The sequence below is a fragment of the Lycorma delicatula genome, chromosome 4 (assembly GCF_047948215.1).
Source record: "Lycorma delicatula isolate Av1 chromosome 4, ASM4794821v1, whole genome shotgun sequence".
Lineage (NCBI taxonomy): Eukaryota > Metazoa > Arthropoda > Insecta > Hemiptera > Fulgoridae > Lycorma > Lycorma delicatula.
The window spans coordinates 181,050,059-181,070,013 of NC_134458.1; the positions used below are offsets into that span (position 1 = coordinate 181,050,059).

General features: G+C 34.5%; 2 protein-coding genes across 11 annotated transcripts in view; both read left to right on the plus strand.

The window, feature by feature from the left end:
* The window catches only part of LOC142324123 (cell adhesion molecule 1-like), a 508,688-nt gene that overhangs the window by 68,011 nt on the left and 420,722 nt on the right, over window positions 1-19,955 (plus strand). The window lies entirely within an intron of this gene.
* Window positions 3,249-19,955, plus strand: part of LOC142324124 (uncharacterized) — a 34,117-nt gene continuing 17,410 nt past the window's right edge. The window contains exons 1-4 of one of the 5 annotated variants that reach the window (XM_075364803.1): window positions 3,249-3,539; window positions 7,618-7,719; window positions 7,984-8,059; window positions 8,476-8,536. In XM_075364803.1, coding sequence (XP_075220918.1) covers window positions 8,504-8,536 — 33 coding nt within the window. In that variant the 5' untranslated portion in view covers window positions 3,249-3,539; window positions 7,618-7,719; window positions 7,984-8,059; window positions 8,476-8,503. The remainder of the gene's footprint in view (window positions 3,540-7,617; window positions 7,720-7,983; window positions 8,060-8,475; window positions 8,537-19,955) is intronic. The other 4 variants (XM_075364802.1, XM_075364805.1, XM_075364801.1 and 1 more) reach the window with 4 other exon arrangements.

Sequence of the window (19,955 nt, forward strand, 5' to 3'; positions counted from 1 at the left end):
TCTAGTAAATAGGCTTTAAAAGATCTATTTTTACAGCTGGCAAATATTTTCTAGATTTTTTTTTTAACTCTGATGTCATGTCATACTTTATCTTATTATACTACATCGTATAACCTTAGCGATTTGGATCGTTAGAGTTCCTTCTGATTTTTTTATACCAAATTAATGAGATTAAAATTTATGTTATCTTTTTCCGTTTCATTATTTTATCACCTACATCTATTTAACTAACTCTCTTTTATTCAAAAATACCCAAAATATTTTAAACTTTCACATTCTTTTAACATATATCCTTCTACAGAGATATCAACTGTGTAAATTTAGTGTTCATTCAGACAATATTCTATTCTTGTAAATTTTATTTTGAGAACCTCATTTCTGATATGTATATTTTTTTTTAAGTGGGTTATTGTTAATAATAACTTTTACTTGTTTTGTAACACTATTCTTTAGTTTGTTTACCTTTACTTTAAAAATTTACAAAGGATTCCTAAGAATTTTCATGTAATTTTACTGGGTTTTGAATCTCTTTAAAATTGATATTGAAATTCTTTTCTTTGTTTCTTTGTTTTTTGTTCAACAAGCAGAATATTTACAATAGGCTCCTGAAGTGGAACTGTAAATAAATCGATTGATAAGAAGCACATGATGAGGGGTTGTTAAAGAAGTCCCATAATAAGTAATTCATAATAGTTATCAGTAAGCAGTAGTCTTAAAGAATAATGAGTAAGTTATTGTAGTTATACTAGTTGCTGGCTGTGTGAGCCGTAGCATTGTCCTGCTGAAACCACGTGTACTCTAGCAGATACAGTGTTTATAAATTGTTGCACCATCTGTATGTAATTCTCACTGTTCACTGTCCCTTGAAAGAATGTCAAGAAGATTGCCGGCGTCACACAAACTACTTGGGACTAACAGAATATGCAGCTTGATCAGCACTTCAATCAACTTTTCTAGTGTTAGCACTTTCGGTCGAAACTTTTGGCTGTACTTGCCAGATTCCGTGTCTCTTGGAACTTGTCGTATAGCCGCTTGAATATGAATTTATTTGGTGCACCCGCACCATACTTTACTGTGAAGACATTCTGGGATGGGCATAACTGGCTCATCTGATGTATTGGGAGACGATGAATATTTTCTGCTGCATTGTGTAACCCATTTTTCCTCGATTAAACCACCAACAAAAACGGAAACATTCTTCCATAAGGTTGCGTCATTTTTTGAACACTCCGTACGTCAACTGATGGTCAGAATTATAGATGATTTAATGACAAGTAAAATTATGCTTAAATATAATAAGACATTGTAAAATCCTTTTAAAATATAACCAGATTATGCATCAATATTAGTCATGAAAAATAACAGTGTTTTTTATTTAATAATACAAATATCGATTTCTACACTCTTCTAATATTTTCGATTATTTGAAAAGTGATATCTTCCCAAAAAAATTAGAATAAGCCTCACTAGAGTGCAGCCTTTTCTTTTTGATCGTTACAAAAATTGTTTGTCCATTTTTAAATTTCTTTTACGAAAAATGTACTAAATGTAACATGAAACAACGATATAATTTTTCCTTTAACATACGAGATATATGTTATGAATTACACTTTTTTAATAAACAAAAAAAAAACGTTTTATGTAATTCTGCGGCTAAGTGGCATGAACCAAACAAAAGCTAAGTAGCTTTTGTTAAAAAGCCCAACCTATAAAGTTGTAGGTTGGGTTTTTAGGCAAAGCTAAAAACAAAGGTGACAACAAAGCTGCTATACTTTCCTAGCATTGGCTATTTATTCTTACATTGTGGAAAAATAATGAAAACATGAAAAAAGTTTTAAAAATTCAATATCTTTTTACTTTTTTCTGCTTCCCCAGCCCCAAAATCACTTCCCAAGGACATTTTTTGATTTGTCTACTTTATTACGTTACATGGAACAAACTAAAAAACATTCCATTGAAAACTGTACAATCAATAAAAAGTTAACTAAGACGTTTTTTTATAGGCGGGGGTGAATTATAATGGAATTTTATTGTAATACTATTATTAAAAGTTTAAAAAAGAAAAAAAAATATTTTTACAGTTTGATCGGTCCCTGTCCACATCATTACCCTAACGTATTTTTTTAGACCACTTACACAGTAATACAATGCTTAGGAATAAATAAAGCAATTCGATTGAAAAATATGCAGTAAATAAAAAGATAGCTTTTTTGTTTTCCGGAGAAAGGGTAGAATTTGAGGAATTTTTTTTAAATGGTAAGATAAGCATGAACTGAGGTTAATGTAAAGTGGGGTTACGTTTGCAAAATTTTGAGAAAATTGATCCTAAAGAAACAATCTACCTCAGCCACTAGAGAAATTGACCTCAAATTTTTATCAACAAATTGCCCCGTATATATGTGCCTCTGTGTCAAATTTCATAAAAATTTGTTTATCCAGTCAAAAGTTATTAAGCTTCAAACACGTCAACACACGTACATACTGTACGTACATACAAATATTACCCCTTTCTTTTTTTAGGGGGGGGGGGAACTCTTGAGTCAAGAAACGTCGAAACATGAAAAAACCCTTACCCGACTTTTGTGAGTGATTACCATACTTTCCTTCTTGCTAGCTGTGGAGTAGTTCTACAGCTATGACGCCAGGAAAGTAAAACCGACTCATTTATTTTCATTAACAAGTTAAATCAGACGTGTACCTATCTACATGATAGCGAAATAATATTATTTCATCCGGTTAGAGACAATAATTGTTACATCTTATTTCTAAAAGGAAAGGTAATAACAAAAAAAATGTGGTAAAAGTCATAAAACCGTATTTGAACCAAAATCCAACATTCATATAAAATAGTGAAATAAATGTGTAGCTAAAAAACAGAATAATAATAAAAAGGTAGATATTTATTTAAATGCTTCGGTTAAGAGAATCTAGAGTAGTTTACTAAATATATGACGATGCTAATTTTTCATTCAGGTTAAGATTATAAAGTTAATAATGAAATATTAAATCGATGTCTGTGACGATTTGAATAAACGTTTTTGTCAGACATCTAATTATATACCGACTACGGATAATCCAATGTAGGAATTAAAAATAAAAATAGAGAAGTTAACTTGATAAAAAGAAGAAAAACACAGTTAAAGTAAGAATGTTAATATTATCTTAACTAATTAGAAAAATTAAGTTATGCCTAGTTGCAATTACTGACGTTATTGATCCTATAAATACTTGCATATAAATAGGATTTTATACAGTAGATATTAAATCTTCATTTAAAAACTTGTATTATTAGAGAGTTTGTATCATACAAGAATTAAGGCAATGTGTGAAATGATAAAACCACCGATTATTCTTATTCTTGTTTATTAGCTTACATTATTAAATCGATTTTATCCTCGCAAAAGAATAGTCAGGTGAATTTGAAATATAACCAAATTTCTTACGATAACAACAATAGTTGTCTGCCTTATAACTTAGCATGTACTAAAGCATTTGAAAATCTTACACCTGTTAGTGAAAAGATAACACAACTAAATGAGGTAATGCATTATTATTTATTTATATATGTATTTATTTCATTTAATAGAATTTATTTAACAATCAGTCGTGAAATATGTATGAGTGGGACTTCATCTGCAGAATCTAGTTCTCCGTCTAAGAAAAGAAAACTGCAATATAAGCAATTATATTAAAAACGTGGTAAAATACATTTAGACGTGGATGACTTCTCTTCAAAAACCTGCCGCCTTCGCAACCAATCACTGATCTGTTAGGATTTTCCGCTCTGGGGAATAATGTTCTTACTAGTTGTGCCGACGTTTCATTACTCAACGTCGGCACATGCCTGCCCAGACGTTTAGTGATGATTTTAAATGCCTTGCCCCAGGGGTCAGCATTAAGTTCATGGCACAGTTCCAGCCATTTACTTCTTTTCGCTTGCTTTATAAGAAAGTTCAATTTCTTTCTGGTTTGTCTGTAGTTTTCTACAGCTAGATTGCCTTCCACTATCATGCCGTTTCTAGCTCGTAAACATTGTGCAATTCTTTTACACCGTTGCATTATCTTCCTTTGGTCTTCTATTTCCGGTGACCACCAGTATGCCGGAAGGTGTCTATTGTTGTTTTGCGGTATCTTGGCCATTTCTTCCTTGATGATGTCTTGAAATATCACCAGGTCTATTTGTGCGCAGTTCATGATTTTATTTGCCGCGTTTCTGATTACGCGGTGGATCTGGAAGTCGGTCAATCGGTGGTTGATGTGTATCTGTCTTGTTCCTGTAGGGCGATCTCCAATAGTGACTGAAATGGCCTTATGGTCGCTGCCAATTTCCTCATTGAGGACTGCGAAATCAATTGTATTAATATTCAACCTGCCGTCAACTAAAACTAAGTCTAAGATCGATTCATGTCCTCTCGCACAGTACGTGACAGTCCCTTCATTCATGCGGGACGCCTCGGTGGCCTCCAGTAGTTCCTCAAGAACTCTTCCCCTAGCATTGGAGGTGGTGGCTCCAGCCAATGCAGTCCTATAGTTAAAATCTCCCAACACGACTGTTATTTTACGGGAGCGTGTCATAAGTTGTTGTAAGCTAAGTAATTTCTGCTGAAAAAACTCCATGTCGCAATTCGGGCTGATATATATTCCGATAATTATTATATCATGTAGTTCTATGGATACAATGCCATCTTCTCTATGGTATAAACTATGATCCACGTTGCCTACGATTCTCCTAATGGCCACGTCCCCGTTTCTGTCGGGCAACCATTGACCCCTGGCCACCGAGTACATGTTGGGTTCCGTGGCCACAAGAAAAAAATTGCCTCTTGAGGCCATCTCTACCGACAGATCCACCGATAGCCTGCTCCTATTATTATTGATTAGAAATATCTTACACATGATTTTTGTTACAACTTGCATTAGCAGTTCTATGTGACGTAGATCCGCAGTCAAGGCATATCGTTGCTTCTTTGCAATCTTTAATAACGTGTCCCGGTCTGCCGCAATTGAAACATAATTCTGAACGATCCGGACCTCTACATTCTCTCCTGCCATGCCCTGTATTCCAGCAACGATAGCATTTCTCGACTTCTGTGCGTATGTATGCTCTACAGCACACCCAGCCATCCCTCAGCCTTGATGCAATGAGCTTAGTAGCGTTTCTTTGGTTAGTGACCACATTGGCATTTTTTGTATTGCCATACGCTTCTCTTATGGATGTGATTTGAAAACCTTCACCAACTTCAAGTACTTTTTCGATCGCCTCCTTGATTTCTCTTTCTGTAGTATCGTACAGCAGGTCCTTGACATGCACCACTGTTCTACGGTCGCCTTTGGTTCTAATGTCAACTTGAAGTTCTTCAGCCCTATTCTTGAGCAGAGAGGAAAACTCACCTGCTTTCTGTGATCCGCTAATTCTGAGCTCTAGTTGTTGTTCTCGGCCTTTCCTGATGGATAAGATATCCCCTGCTTCCTCAGCCTTGACTTTATCTTTCACTGTTTTTAAGAGATCCGCGTATGTTTTTCCCGGCGCCTGTACTACCACAGTCTTACTCTCCGTAACCGCCGGAGTTCCCCTTCTATTCGAGGCAGATCTAGATCTTGCTCTTCCATGCTCAGTTAAATTGGGAAGAACCATTCTCGGTAGGGTCTTCCCTTTTCTCATGAGGTACATCACAATTTTCTTAATTATAATACCCGATGGGCCGTTGGGCACCACAAAGACTGCTGACTCCGATTTTCCCACTACTCTTTTTAGAGCTGTTATTACGTGGGCTGCCATGGACTTTTCCCCATTGCTGGAATCAAATATAACCGTGTATTTGGTACCGCACGTTGTTATTTTTCCGTCCTCAAGAATTGTTGAATCCTGTAGAACCATAGCACTTGGTGTAGCCCCAGCGTAGTGGCTGCTAGGCCTCAGTCCATTTAAGTCAACAAAATGACAACTGTCCTCCCCTATTTTTGGAGCATTTACTTGGGTTAAACGGTTCATCACCCATGATGACCATCGTGAAGACAGTCTGTCAATTAACTGCTCATCAGACAGATCGACATCGAGTATGTCAGACATCTCATTTCTGTAGAGTGACCTTCTGTCTGTGTGCCTTGGGTAGTCGTATCCGGAATCTCTTCACTCAGTCTCTGTAATTTTCTGTATATGTCGCTCAGTTCCCTTTCATGTGCTTTGATAGCGGTCACGCTCGCTTTGCCGGTCCATTGTCTCAATTGTAATAATGCAATACCTAATTTATAGGTGACCTCTTGTAGTGTGAGGGGAGCCTCTTCTTCTTCTGAAGATCCGCCCCTTGCTCTTTTAGCCCCTCGTCCTTCTATTTGTTTCCATTTTGTCTTGTCCTGGCTTGTAACCCCGATATCCATTACGTCTTCTGTCGGGATCTCTCTCCTTCCTGTACTTCCCCTCGAGGTTCCAGCCCTTTGAGAGTCTATATCTTCTACAGGTAACGAGCCTCGACGTTTCATGTTCTTGATTTGGGATCAGCGGACAAACCCGCGTTCACCGATACCCCACACGGGGGGTGGCCCAAAAAAACATTTGGGGGGGTTTGGGGAGAGGTAAAATGTATCTGTTCGAATATTAGGTCAAAAAATTTTGGGGGGGTCAAAATTGGGGGGGAGTCAAAAGGTCGGGAAGTTTTTGATTCGTAAAGATGTCAAGGATTTTGGATCTATTGTCAAAACTATGGAAGATATGGAGGAAAAAGGAAAAGCCCGTGTAAAGTATGCCTATAACACTTAGAAAAATTTCTCTCTGAATACTAACTATGAAAAATTCGTTGTTTACTAGTTTAGTCTGTGACGTAGCAGACAAGACACACCTTGTCTTCTATATTAGTACCACGTATAACCTAAAGGTTATTAAAAAGCTAATCCAAAATAGGTTTTTACACACTTTATTGAGTTGAAATAACCCAGAATGACTCCTAGTAGGTATTACACTATTGTTAGGTCCTCAACAGCTCACCAAAATATCCAAAAGAATTGTAAAACCTTTCACTTAATACAAGATTATGTGTAATATAAAAAACTCTAATAACTTTTGTAGTCCATGTCCAAAACTCATAACAATTTGTACGTCAGTCCATTATCCTTACCTCGATATATTACTATGTCCAAATCCAGTGAAATTTCAAAAAACCAATCAAAAAAGCACTATTACACGGAGCTCTGAAAGCTTGTCTGATCGCAGTGACATCCACAACTCTACTAAAAAAAAATATATTAACTGTATACAGAATGTATCACGAAGTTCTCCCGGGACTTTTATAACCTAAACTGCTCGTGAAAATAATGGAAAAAGTTCATACAAATATATGTCCAAAAATGCTTCGTTTGCGAGTTACAACTAATGAAAGATTTCGCTCGGATTTCTGCTAGCCCAGTGAAATAAGATCGTACTGAAATTTTTAGGACGTTAACTAAGGGGCAGAATTAGTGATTTCTTATGGCCTTTGTTCTGAAAAATTGAATAAAATCGGTCCCAGAACTTATTTTATAGCTTAAGTCCCAGGAGAACTTCGTGATATACTCTATATACGCAGATGAAGTTTTAAAAATAACCGTTTTACTAATATGTATTTTGAATTTTTTCGATTTTAGAAAGATAAAAATAAATTGTTTACGATAAACTTTTGGGTAAACACGGAGACGGATTCTAAACAGAATAAAATTAACGTTGTTTGTTCATTGGTCAATATTACAGTAAACTTTTCACGTTTAATTCAATTTTCTTATATTTATAGAAATGTTCTGCTTTTAAACAATATGGATTTATATCGTAAATTTATATTAAATCACTGATGCAATATTTATTTTTAATAAAAATGACTTCATATGATCAGCATTTTTTGTAGGTTCATTTAAAATATTATTTTTGCTCTTGGTCAAGGTAATTTAAGGCATAAGTTAAATAGCTGCAATAAAAAATAATGTTTAACTTAAAAGTAATTTTACATAATATTTCAGGGAAGTGTGTTTCGTCCTGCATGTTCTCTTTATTATGCAAAGCAGTTTAAGATCTCAAAAAAAAAATTAAATACAGGTTTGATTATTATTTAAATTTTAAATACTTGTATAATTATTTAGCAGTTTTAATTTATATTTTAACCAATTTATATTATTATTGGGTTTCATAGATAAGTACAAAGTATAAGATATCAATACTAAAGCGGTAAAGGTTTAACCCATTATGGAGGCAAGATTACAGTCAGTATACAAATTGTCAGAGAATGATGTACTTTAAACTGTAAATACAACTTATTCTTGACGGTTTGATTATTTATTACGTAATTAATGAATGTTTATTAATTTTACACGCATATTTTTTATTGTGTTTGGTAAATTACATTAAAATCATGGTTTAGTAAAAAATTATTAACTTAATTTTTGGGATTTGAAGATGTATTTAAAATGGATAAATATTTTGCTTTATATTCGCATAATAGATTTATTTTTCAGACTAAGAAACTGAAAACTGGATTCACATATGCTTCATTGGATGAAAGTGAAACATTTTTACGTAAGTTGAACATATTTTTATAATGAAATCTAGCTTTAGTTTACTATTCTATTTACACACACGAACACGCCCACGCGTACGCTACATAGAAATACACACACACAAATTAATATACGAATTTATAAAAAAATTTTACCTATTTCTCTTTGATTGTTATTATTGATTGATCTTTAATTGTTATTTCTATTTCATTTATTTCTTAAAATTCAATTTTTTTCACTGTGTTAAGCGCTTTTCCACAGATCTTTGCTTTGTTAAAACGAACAATTATATAAATTCTGAATTAAAAAGAAAGAATTAAAATTTTAAAGTGTTGTATATTGTTTTTTACTGGCGATATATACTGTAAGAAGTAAAGAGGATGGTTTTTATGTTTTTTGATCTGAAAAATAAAATGAAACAAGTCCGAGGACTTTATCTATCTAGCTAGTTTTTATGATATCCAGCGTAAAACAGGAAACTTCGGTGACGGAAAATATGTTTTTTTACTTCCTTGTACGAAGTAAAGGAATCCTTGTAGGAAGTAAAGGAATTGTGAGCGCGAAAAATTTCGGTTTTCAGATTTCAACGGTAATATCCATTTTGATTATCCCTGAATCCATTTTGACTACTTCCGGCGTGATGGCTGTACGTACGTATCTAACATAAATACAAAACGATTAGCCGTAGGATGTTGAAATTTTGGATTTAGGACTGTTGTAACATCTAGTTGTGCACCTACCCTTTTAATTGCAATCGACTGAACTAAAAATGTCCAAAAAAAAAAAACCGAAAATAAAAATCTTAGATTTTTGGACTTTTTCTTACTGCAGTAATAAGCCCTCATTGAGAGCTTTTCAACGATATATCATAAGTGGTACTTATTTTCATTGGTTTTACAGTTTTAGACAAATAAAATTTTAATTAATGAAATATTTGGTTCTTAAAAGGGGAAGGCATCTTCCCCTTTTTGATTCGAAGCTGTTCAAATCAGACTTCATCTCCATTTTTTTTTTTTTTTACTTTTTTTTAATTTAAACATATTTATTTATTAATGATTATTAAATTGGTAATGATAAAAAAATACGATAAATAATAATTCAATAATAACAATTAAAAAATATATATATATATATATATGAAAAAATATCAGAAGTTATTAATGAAATAAAATTTTATGTTCTTTTCATTAAAAAAAAAAAAAATTGTGTATATCCAATATACAATTTTTTTTAGTACAATAAATGTAGACCTTTTAAAGACAGGTAGGAAACAGTAATAGTATGTTTCGAAATTAATTTGAATAGTATTTTCATTGTTGTAATAAAATTGTCGTTACGTGTTAATAATAGCTGTTAGATGGTTTATTTGTTTTTGACATAATTTTGATTATGTTAAATTAATTTTAAGAATCAAATTATGTATTGATTTATGTTTGTTGTTCACTAAACTACGCTTTTCCAATTGAATCTAATAAAAGAAAAAGAAATTTCATTTTGAATTCTTTGTTTTTAAAATTGCCGCTTCTCTTCAGTCATGCAGAATATTCTGATATGATTTTTGTGTACGGCTTTTGCGATGGAAGTACTTCAACTGCAAAGGAACAATACCGACGTGGGTATCTTGGACGATAAGTTCAAAATAGTGTAGCATTTTTTAGAATTTTCTTCAAAGACTACCACCTTATCATGTTCAGAAACTTCAAGGTTAACAATAATTACCACTTAATTCGGTTCATACTATTTTTGGAAGAAGTAACCCGTAATGGCATAAACAATACACGGAATTCACATCGGTTTTCTGAAGAAAATCCATATACTGTAGTCGAATCAAATTCAGGGGAGAAATTATTTGGAATTTTTAAACAAAGAATTTCTTATACTGCTTGAAAATTTCTCATTGACGAAACTAATTGAAATGAACTATCAACTTGATGGAACACTGACACATTAGAGGAATGAAGTAAGACGATTCTTAGATGAGAAACTTACTGGTAAATGGATTGGATGTAGAGAGCCGGTGAATCGGCCAACTAGATCAGCCGACCTTACACCCTTAGATTACTGCTAGTAGGGATGGGTGAAATGCGAGGTATACAAGCAAAAAGTAGATATACATGATGGATTGATCACTCGCATTCTCAATGTTGCTGACTTCAACAAGGAACGCGAAGATATCTTCATTAAGTTGGCGACAGAAAATGTAAGGAAATGAACTGAAAAGAGCGTCAATTTTAATCCTCGAATTTTCGAAAATTTATTGTAGACTAATAAAGTATTACCACAGCGAGTATTGTTTAAAAGTATTTTAAATTTTCAAATGTCTAAAAACTCCATCTCAGTAAATGCCTAATCAAACAGAAAGTAGTTAAATACTGCAAAGAATTAACTACCTTGAATTTAAACTCATTACAAATTGTGACGTTTGCGACGAGGAGGGGAGTTTGCCCACGAGCCTGCCTAGATGGAGTTCACATACCTCATTCGAATAAAGTTCGACACAAAGGACTTCATTTACCGTCGCCTAACATGAAAAAATCATGTGAGAGTAAAGAGGAAAAAATTAAATATCAAGCGTAGACGGTTTAACTGGTTATTAGAAAGGAGGTCCGTGTTATTGTTAAATAACACATTGTTGTTGTACAAGGCGTTTTTGAAGCCAATTCGGTCCTACGGGATTCAACTTTGGGGTACGGCAAACAATAGTAATATCGACACCATCCAAAGGTTCCAGAACAAAGTACTGAGGATTTCAGAGGCGCCATAGTTTGCGAAGAACAGGAGATCCACGATTACCTAGGGATGCCGTCTGCTCGTGATGAAATTCACTGGCTAAGTTCAAAGTATGTATGTAAAGTTAACGCGCACGAAAACCACCTGGCTATTAACCTTTTGGATAATAGTGAAAATTTGAGACGACTGAAGAGGCTGCATGTATTGGATCTAGAGGCTGTTTTGCGTTGATTATCATTCTTTTGTTACTGAAATTTTGCTGGTACTATTATTAATTATTTACATTTAGTAATATGAATTCTTTTGCTTTGTTGTTTTTGATTAAGTTTCGTGGTTTAGACTTTGTTTCTTATATAGAGATAATTTTTTTATATGTCTTTTTTTTCTCATGTATGAATTGTAACAATTTTTTTATACTCAATTGCTTTTTCTGTTTTGTTAACTATTAATTTTATTGTTCTCAATACCTATGTTAAGTTACGTTACCAATTATTTTTTTTTGTTCTTACAAGTTAATTTTTAAATTGTTTGTACTTTGTTACTCTTAGTTATATTTTTATTCGTTATACTTTTTATTGTACTATTACATACTGTGTTTAACCTTTTTATTTTCTTGCGAGGTATCACTGGATGCCTCCCTTTCAAGTGATTACTGTACAATTTACTTATAATTTCATTGTTCAGGAAACCGATTGTAAATAAAAAAATAAAAAAAGGCCTACAAATAATATAATAAAAACAGCTGTTGTAATTTTTAGAAGTTTATTATATCTTTCTGTTAAGTTTTGTACTGTTAGTTTTGATAACAGAGATTGATTTTTTTGTTTTCATAACTGCATTACATACATTTTCTCAGAACTAAATTCTCTACAAGTTTTGATCATAGAATTTATGGATTTCAAACCTAAAAAAACTTGTTTTTCATCTCCTAATTTTTATGTTTTACGTTAGATATCATGAAAACTACGGAAGATACACTTCTAGAACCTGTTTTATTTTATTTTGCAGGTCAAAAAACACATAAACTATCAAGACTATCCCTTATATAACGCCCTAAAAATTTCAGTATGACCACATTTTTTACCGGGCGAACTGAAATCCGGACGAAACTTTTCGATAGTCGTAGGCGTTTACCAAAATATGATTGTATGAACTTTGTTCGTCACTTCTACCTCTGGAATCAGTTCCCAAATTATTTCCCTTTCCTCCTAAATCATTCTGTGTCGAAGATGAATTATTTGATTTTAAATGTATTTTGATATGTAAATATATATATATATGTGCATGAGTATATGCACATACATATATATAATGCATATGCATAATTAATTATTTATTAATTCATAGCTTTTAATAATACAGCTTGATAAAGACATCGCCGAATATAATTTAATTATTTAAAGCATCACCGAAAAAAAATTGTTTTCAATAATAATAAAAAACAAATATGAGTAATTAAACCACACAAATCATAACATAAATATTTGTAAAAGTTATGAAGAAAGTTAATCAAACATTTTTGTAAAGGAAAAAATCCCAAACCTACACGAAAAGGATTTTTTAGAAGAATATTGAAATTATGTTTTAGTTTTTCTCATTATTTTAACTGAAATTATGTTGATTGGTCGATCAACACATTCCGAATATTTTAACATTTATTCTTTTTCTTGTCCTTAAAACGGAAAGTTTTTGGAAGACAAACGGTTGAATTATTACACCATTACAATTTATGAAATTATTGTCAGTAGGAGGATGAAACGTGCCTACAAGGATAATATATATCCGAGAGATTTGTATTTATATTTAGAGAAAATTAGTTTTAATAATCTAATTGGAAAGTACATTTAAATAAATACATATATTTTTTAATTTAACAGAGGAGAATAAAATTTGGTTAACAAGGTAACAAAGGAAACAAAAATGTATTAATCTTTATCAAAACCAAAAACTCAATTCCCTTACTATCGCCGCAACTGACATCTGTCTATTCGTCTACATTCTATTGATTATATCTATTTATTTCAAACCACCTATCAGATGATCTTCAATCACTTTCCAAAGACACAAAACTCGAAAGCTAATCACCCCATTGAGCTCCTCACGAACCGTCAATGACTTTATGACATACAAAAGCGCTGAAAAAAATAACACATTATATTAGAACCGTTCTTAATGTAATGGTTTCAGTCATTGGACATTTTTGTAAATATTGTTTTGATTATTCTATGCTGCATTTAAGTGAAAGGTTCTTTGACATATTTGGTATATTAAAAAGAAAAAAAATATAAGATGTGTAAATTTTTCCAAACCTCTTCAGTTTAATATTACTTACGAATGGATTATATAATATGTGTGGCCTCAATTCTTAATTTGGAATAAACTGGAAAATTTACTTTAAAAACTTTACAATTAAAATTTAAAACTACATTGCTTTGCAGATCGTAAAACAATCATGATTGTAAACACAGCATAAGACGTATGTAGATGAAGTTAATTAATATAAAAAAGTAATAATCACCTGTGCGAAAGCGTGTGATAGAATTTAGTATTTTTCCCTTAGTATTTCTCCTGCCAATGATAAGAAGGATTGACAGGAGAGTAACAGATTTTCGAAGTAAATTTGTCGGTATGTTTCTCTGAACAGAAACGAAATTAATGCTTCGCTGTGGTGAGAAATTAATTTTTTCTAGGCTAGTTACTTCCGCGTATAGTTTCTCAATGGTATAAAACGCTACCCAGCTTAGGATAAGCTGGGTAAGCTACGATAAGCGTAATGTGTATTTCAAACCTTTTTTTGTTTTTTGTTTTTTTTGTGAGGGGAGTAATCCCATTTACAGACAAACTGTCGGGCTCGCTAACAGGTTCCGCAGATATTGTTGCGTATGTAGCCTGCGCCCTACCGACTAGACCTCCTCCCAAGGCCAGAATCGCATTTAATCACTTGTCAGCCCAGGGAAGTGCCTTCGAGCTCAGGGTGTTCAGAATCTCCGTGCATCATCACCGTTGCCCATCCATGCAAGCACGAACAAACGCCAGCTCCGCAGAGGGTTGTCTGTCTCTCCCCTCACTCACTTCTCCGGTTACCTTCACCTCACTCCTTGAGGTCTTTACTGGCTCTCCGAGCTTTCCTAGAGAGTCCACATATCATCATCTGGGAGCCACGACTCCACAGTGGAGTGTGGATAGCCAAGGTACCCTAGACATGTTGACTACCTCTCGTTTCGTCTCTTTATCTGTTCAGCTATTCTCTTTGTTCCTTCTCTCTTAGGATGCTTATGTCTAGTTCTGCTACCGCAAACCACTCTCTTTCATCCCTGAGCATATATTCTAGCATATTGCTAGGCGTCTGCCGGAGGATCACGAAATCTCTCCGTAGCGGTACCCACTTTTCACAGCCGAAGAAGGTGTATTCTGAGGTATCTACTTCCCCGCAGTACACACCAGGGTCTGAACGTAGGCGGAACCTGTGCAGATAGGCTTTAAATTCATTATGGCCAGTAAGGAGCTGTGTGAGATGGTAATTCAGCTCTCCGTGTCTTCTGCTTTGCCGAGGCGCAATCCCTGCAATGAGCCTCCAGGTCCACCTCCCCTTTTCCAACGTGTCCCACTGGGCTTACCAGGCCTCTAGAAGCTGCTGCCTGGCTTCTTCCGGTGCCACTCCTCTACGCCGCTGGGCTCGTTCTTCTACCTGTAATTTCACTGAAGGTATTCCTGCCTGTACTCGGTCTGCCTCTCCCCGAAACCGTCCTGTATGCCGTTATTATACGCAGCGCCACCCTGCGCAAACAGCCTCCAGCCGCCTCTCGTTCATCGCCACTTTTAGTGCCTCTCCCCAAGCTGGCGCAGCGTACAAAATGATTGAGACGTTCGCTGACATTATCAGCCTCCTCGTTGAGGTCCATTGGCTAGGAGCGCCAGGTCATCGGTATACATCACAACCTCTGAATCTCCGTAGTCTGCAGTCTGTAGTCTGAGAACCTCGTCCAACACCACATTCCAGAGGAGGGGCCTCAGAACCGAGCCGTGAGGCACGCCCGCCGTCATGTTGAAGTTGTAGCAGTCTCCCTCCATCCGGACTGTCACTCTCCTCTCGTTTAATTAGCTGTTGAGGACAGCCCTAAGGTAGGTGCTGACACCCTTTTGTTCTAGGGCCTCTCTGACCTTCCTCTAGGGGACGCTGGACGCTATTAAAGGCATTCCTGACATCGAGTAGTATTACCGTCGGTATGCGCCTTCGACGCCAGTTGCCTGCCGCCTTGCGCCTGGCCCGGAAGTCACCCTCTCGTTGGCATCCACCATATACCTTCTGCGGACGAACCCATACTGATTGGGCGAGAAGCCGCCTGCTGCAGCCAGTTCCACCTTTAACCTGTGAGACAGAAGTTTTTCAAACACCTTGCCCATGTTGTTTAGTAACCACCCGGCTCGCCTGTTCCAGCACCCGGTTTTGGAAGGAAAACCAACCTGCCTCCTTCCAACATGCCGGGAACACTCCTCACTGCAGCGTCCCGTTGAACACGTCTCTAGTTCACCCATAGTTAGACGTCTGGGCTCCACATTTCTTACCTCCTCCCAGACGTTCTGTCTTAGCACGAAAAGCTGCTCCACCGTCATCTTCATCTGTTCCTCGGAGTGGATGGGCAGACGCCTTCCAAATCTTTTTGTGACTATTTGGAACGCCTGTCCCCGTGGGTTGTTACTGTCCACCTCCTCGCATAGTTTCCTCTAAGTGGCCTTCTTCTCTTTTTTTATCTCCGCTTGGGGAGCTCTCCTCGCCTTCAGGAACTCTGTCATCAGCCACGGATCCTCAGCGTCCAGTCTTCTTCTTGACCGCTGAAGTCTTCTTCTGGCGCTCACGGCTTCTACCCTTAGTGCCGCTACTCTGTTCGACCACCAACCAGTAAACCCGTCTCCTCCACAAAAATATATATTAATTAAAAAAAAATATTATAATTTATTTTAATCTAACATAATATCATTATTACCTTAAACGTCATTTTAATATAGATACTGGTTTACACTTCACCAAATAGGCTATTCGTTTTTTTATAAGCGTAACTTCCACCAATGCCCTGGAAAGCAAATTTTCCAGCTAACATCATCTTTGAAACTGTACACCAATCGGAAGCTAGAGTAAGACCCATTTAATTGAAATAAAAGCAATCCAAGTTAAATACAAAACAGGGCTTATAAAAGATTATCAAAACTCTCAATTCTTAAATCTTTAGGAACAGATCATTATTTTTTCTCCATAAAATTGTACAAAGAAATGAAAGTGTTCAATTGTAAAAGAGATAAAAAAACGAATATTTAAAAAAATATTTTCAGTACCCAAGAATAATTTTACGGGAACAGTAGAAACAAAAAATAAAGTTGAGATGGAAAGCAAACGCGTAAAAAGCTGTCTGTAACAATTATATAGAAGTAAGAAGGACTTCAGGAAAAGTTAAAATTCTGGGTTACATTCTCTAATATTAAAAAAAGGTGAATTTCACGTATTCCGAGTAAACAGTAGTAGTAATCTACATAAAAAAACTTACATCTTAAATAATATATAATCATTTTCGTAAATTTACCCGAAAATAAAAACAAAACAGGTTTCCCAAGTACCATTTTGTACACATAATAAAACAAAAGAGAACAAAAGAATTCCTGAGACAGAGATAGTTGGGAAGAAATTCTTATACGTAATGTAGGAAAAATTTATTTATATATATATATATATATATATATATATATATATATATATGTGTGTATATAAATGATAAATTCAGATACAAAAAAAAAATCTATAATCTGAAACAGATTTTCATCTTACTTGGCTGAAACGTTTTTATTTTTATCAGAACTTTGAAGTGAATATACTTCTAGATTAATGTGCGTTTTAAAATTTATAATTATTATCAAAATACAGACATATAAAAAAATGACATATATAAAAATTATCTTTAGGTCATTTTCTACTCGTGAAAATAAAGAATAAAATTCATGTAAACGTAGTTGTGAAAACGCTTCGTTAGCGAGTGTCAGCAGGCGAATGATTTCGCTCTGATTTCTACGCCTCGGGTAAAAATGAATTCAGAATGTAATTGGTGACTCCCAAATTAAGTTGTAAATTCGATGAATGAGTTTAATCTAAACATAAAATAGCGTGTTTTTCGACTTATTTGCAATCTTTTGTCTTTTACTTCAGGTGAATCGAGAAATACTAAAAATTTTGTTCGTGGACTTACTTTTTCTCAATATTTTGGTTAAATTCTATATTTAACCATTTAATTATAACTTAATTTGGGTCCTAAGAATTGCAGTATGATACTCGCTAACGAAGGGTTTCCTACCTATTTTTATACGAACTTTATTATTTTCATCAGTAGGATGTCTTGTAAATAAGTTACATTTTCAAGAAACCCTCTGTATATATATATATATATATACATATATATATATATTTATAAGTATAAGAATACATATTTTTCTTTATTCAACATTTATTTATGCAATAAACGTCCCCTTGATTAAAAAATAAAAGTTTAATTGATTACGCAATATTTCGTATATATTATTGATTTACTTGCGAATTTGTGGCTGATCTTTCATATTTTTATCTTTAATTCAACTATTAATTGTATCTTTTACTGAGTGTAAATTTATTCACGTAAATGACCACTTCATTAATTACTCATAATAAACTGTATTCAATTTTAAAACACCAGCATAAGTCTTATTCTACGAAATAGTTTTAAGGATCTTTTATTTGATTACTTTTGATATGCAGTTTTAGTGATATTACAGGGGTCTGCGATAAAAAAAATTGTTGTGACTCAGTCGAAAGGTTTTTAACAAAAATAATTTATTGATCATTAAATTATATAATACTGTCATATTCTGTTAGAGAAAATGCGTGGCATACCGGCGTCATTTTATCATTGTCAATATATAAAATTGACAATGTAACTGAAAATGTTTTGTAACTAAAATTTAAAAATATTTCCTTATTCCATATTAAGCGAATTATTTCAATAAACCGGAATTTAATTAGCGGTTCCTTCATCGGTTGAGGAAACAATTTTTTTCATGTAAATTGCGGTTTTATTTCTTAAATGGACACGATTAACAATTCTCATAACGGCTAACCAGCTCAAGACGATGAAGCTAATTTCTATTGTAGTAACGTTGAAAATTGGTTGTTTAATATTTAATAATTTTAAGTGTTATGTAATTTTAAGATGTTGATGAACTAAAATCACTTGATTTATGAATTCTTACTTATCAATTACTACTCCTTATAACATTTTAAACATCATATAATGTTTATTCTTTCAACTGATCTAATTTTCAAGGAAAGTTGTACTTGGATTCTTTAAGATGTAGTGAAACAGTTTTAAGGTACGAACAAAATGTCAATGAATGATTATTATGGAAACGTGAGTGTGTTTTTTGTTAGGTAGAATATTATTCCGTAGTGATACTACGGAAGAAGAGATCCTAGCCGCATTAAAGATGAGGATTGGCGAAGCGGAGGATGTGAAAATCTCCTTAATTAGAGCAGGATTTGCTGAAACTAAAAATGTGACTATTGTCACATCATACAGGGCGGCGAGCAAAATAGTAGAGCAGCGAATAAGAATAGGCTGGGTTAACTGTAGAGCATTCATAAGAGAAGACACTGAGAAATGCTACAGGTGCTGGGGAACTGGGCACAGACGACACGAATGTAAAGGCCCTGATAGAAGCGACCTGTGCTTTAACTGTGGGGGTAGAGGACACACAATAGCTAATTGTCAGGAGCCCAAAAAATGTCTTAAATGTGATAGTAATGAACATAGGACTGGGGCATGGCAATGTGGAAAACACCAGGATGCTTAGAGTGCTACAGGCTTATGTAAACAGGAGTAGGCTGTCGCACGATCTTGTGTCTAGGCTGATAGTGGAAAAAAATGTTGATTTTTTAATTGTAACTGAGCCAAATATTTATGAGGCAGCAAGAACAGGATGGCATACTGACACTGTAGGAAATGTGGCAATTAAAGATGTCAGTCATAAGATTGCTTGGAAACTTATTTTTAGAGGTAATGGTGTTGTGGCTGCAGAAACACTGTCGGCAACAATCGTTGGAGTTTATATATCACCGAATGTGGATAATGTAGAATTTGATATGACACTTGACGTAATTCAACATGACGTAATTCAACTAACACAGACAAAAAGATCATAATGCTAGGTGACTTCAATAGTAGGCTGGTGGCAGCTGGGGGCCGCAGTACCAATAGGAGAGGAGAAATGTTGATGGAATTAATGGAGACAGTAGGATGTCAATGTATAAATGATGACACTCCAACATTGGAGGCTAGAGGTCATACCTCAATCTTAGACCTCACTATCCTGGATGATAGATGGAGAAGGCAGCAGTGGAGCTGGCAAGTGCTGCAACAGGATATAGCCAGTGATCATTATGTAACAATGGTTACTCTGAAAGACATTAGTTTTAATAGTTATGATCGCGAAACTGTTCCTAGATTCACTGCAGAACAGATTGAGGCTATTACAGGCAAGGTTGCCATCAGATTAGCGGCTATTGAACAACTCACGCCAGAAACCCTTGCTAATATAATAAAACAAGAAATTGATAGGGAGATGCACAATGGAGTTAGAAAACGAATGGTGTATTGGTGGACTGGAGAAATCGCTTATCTTAGGCAGATTCTGCA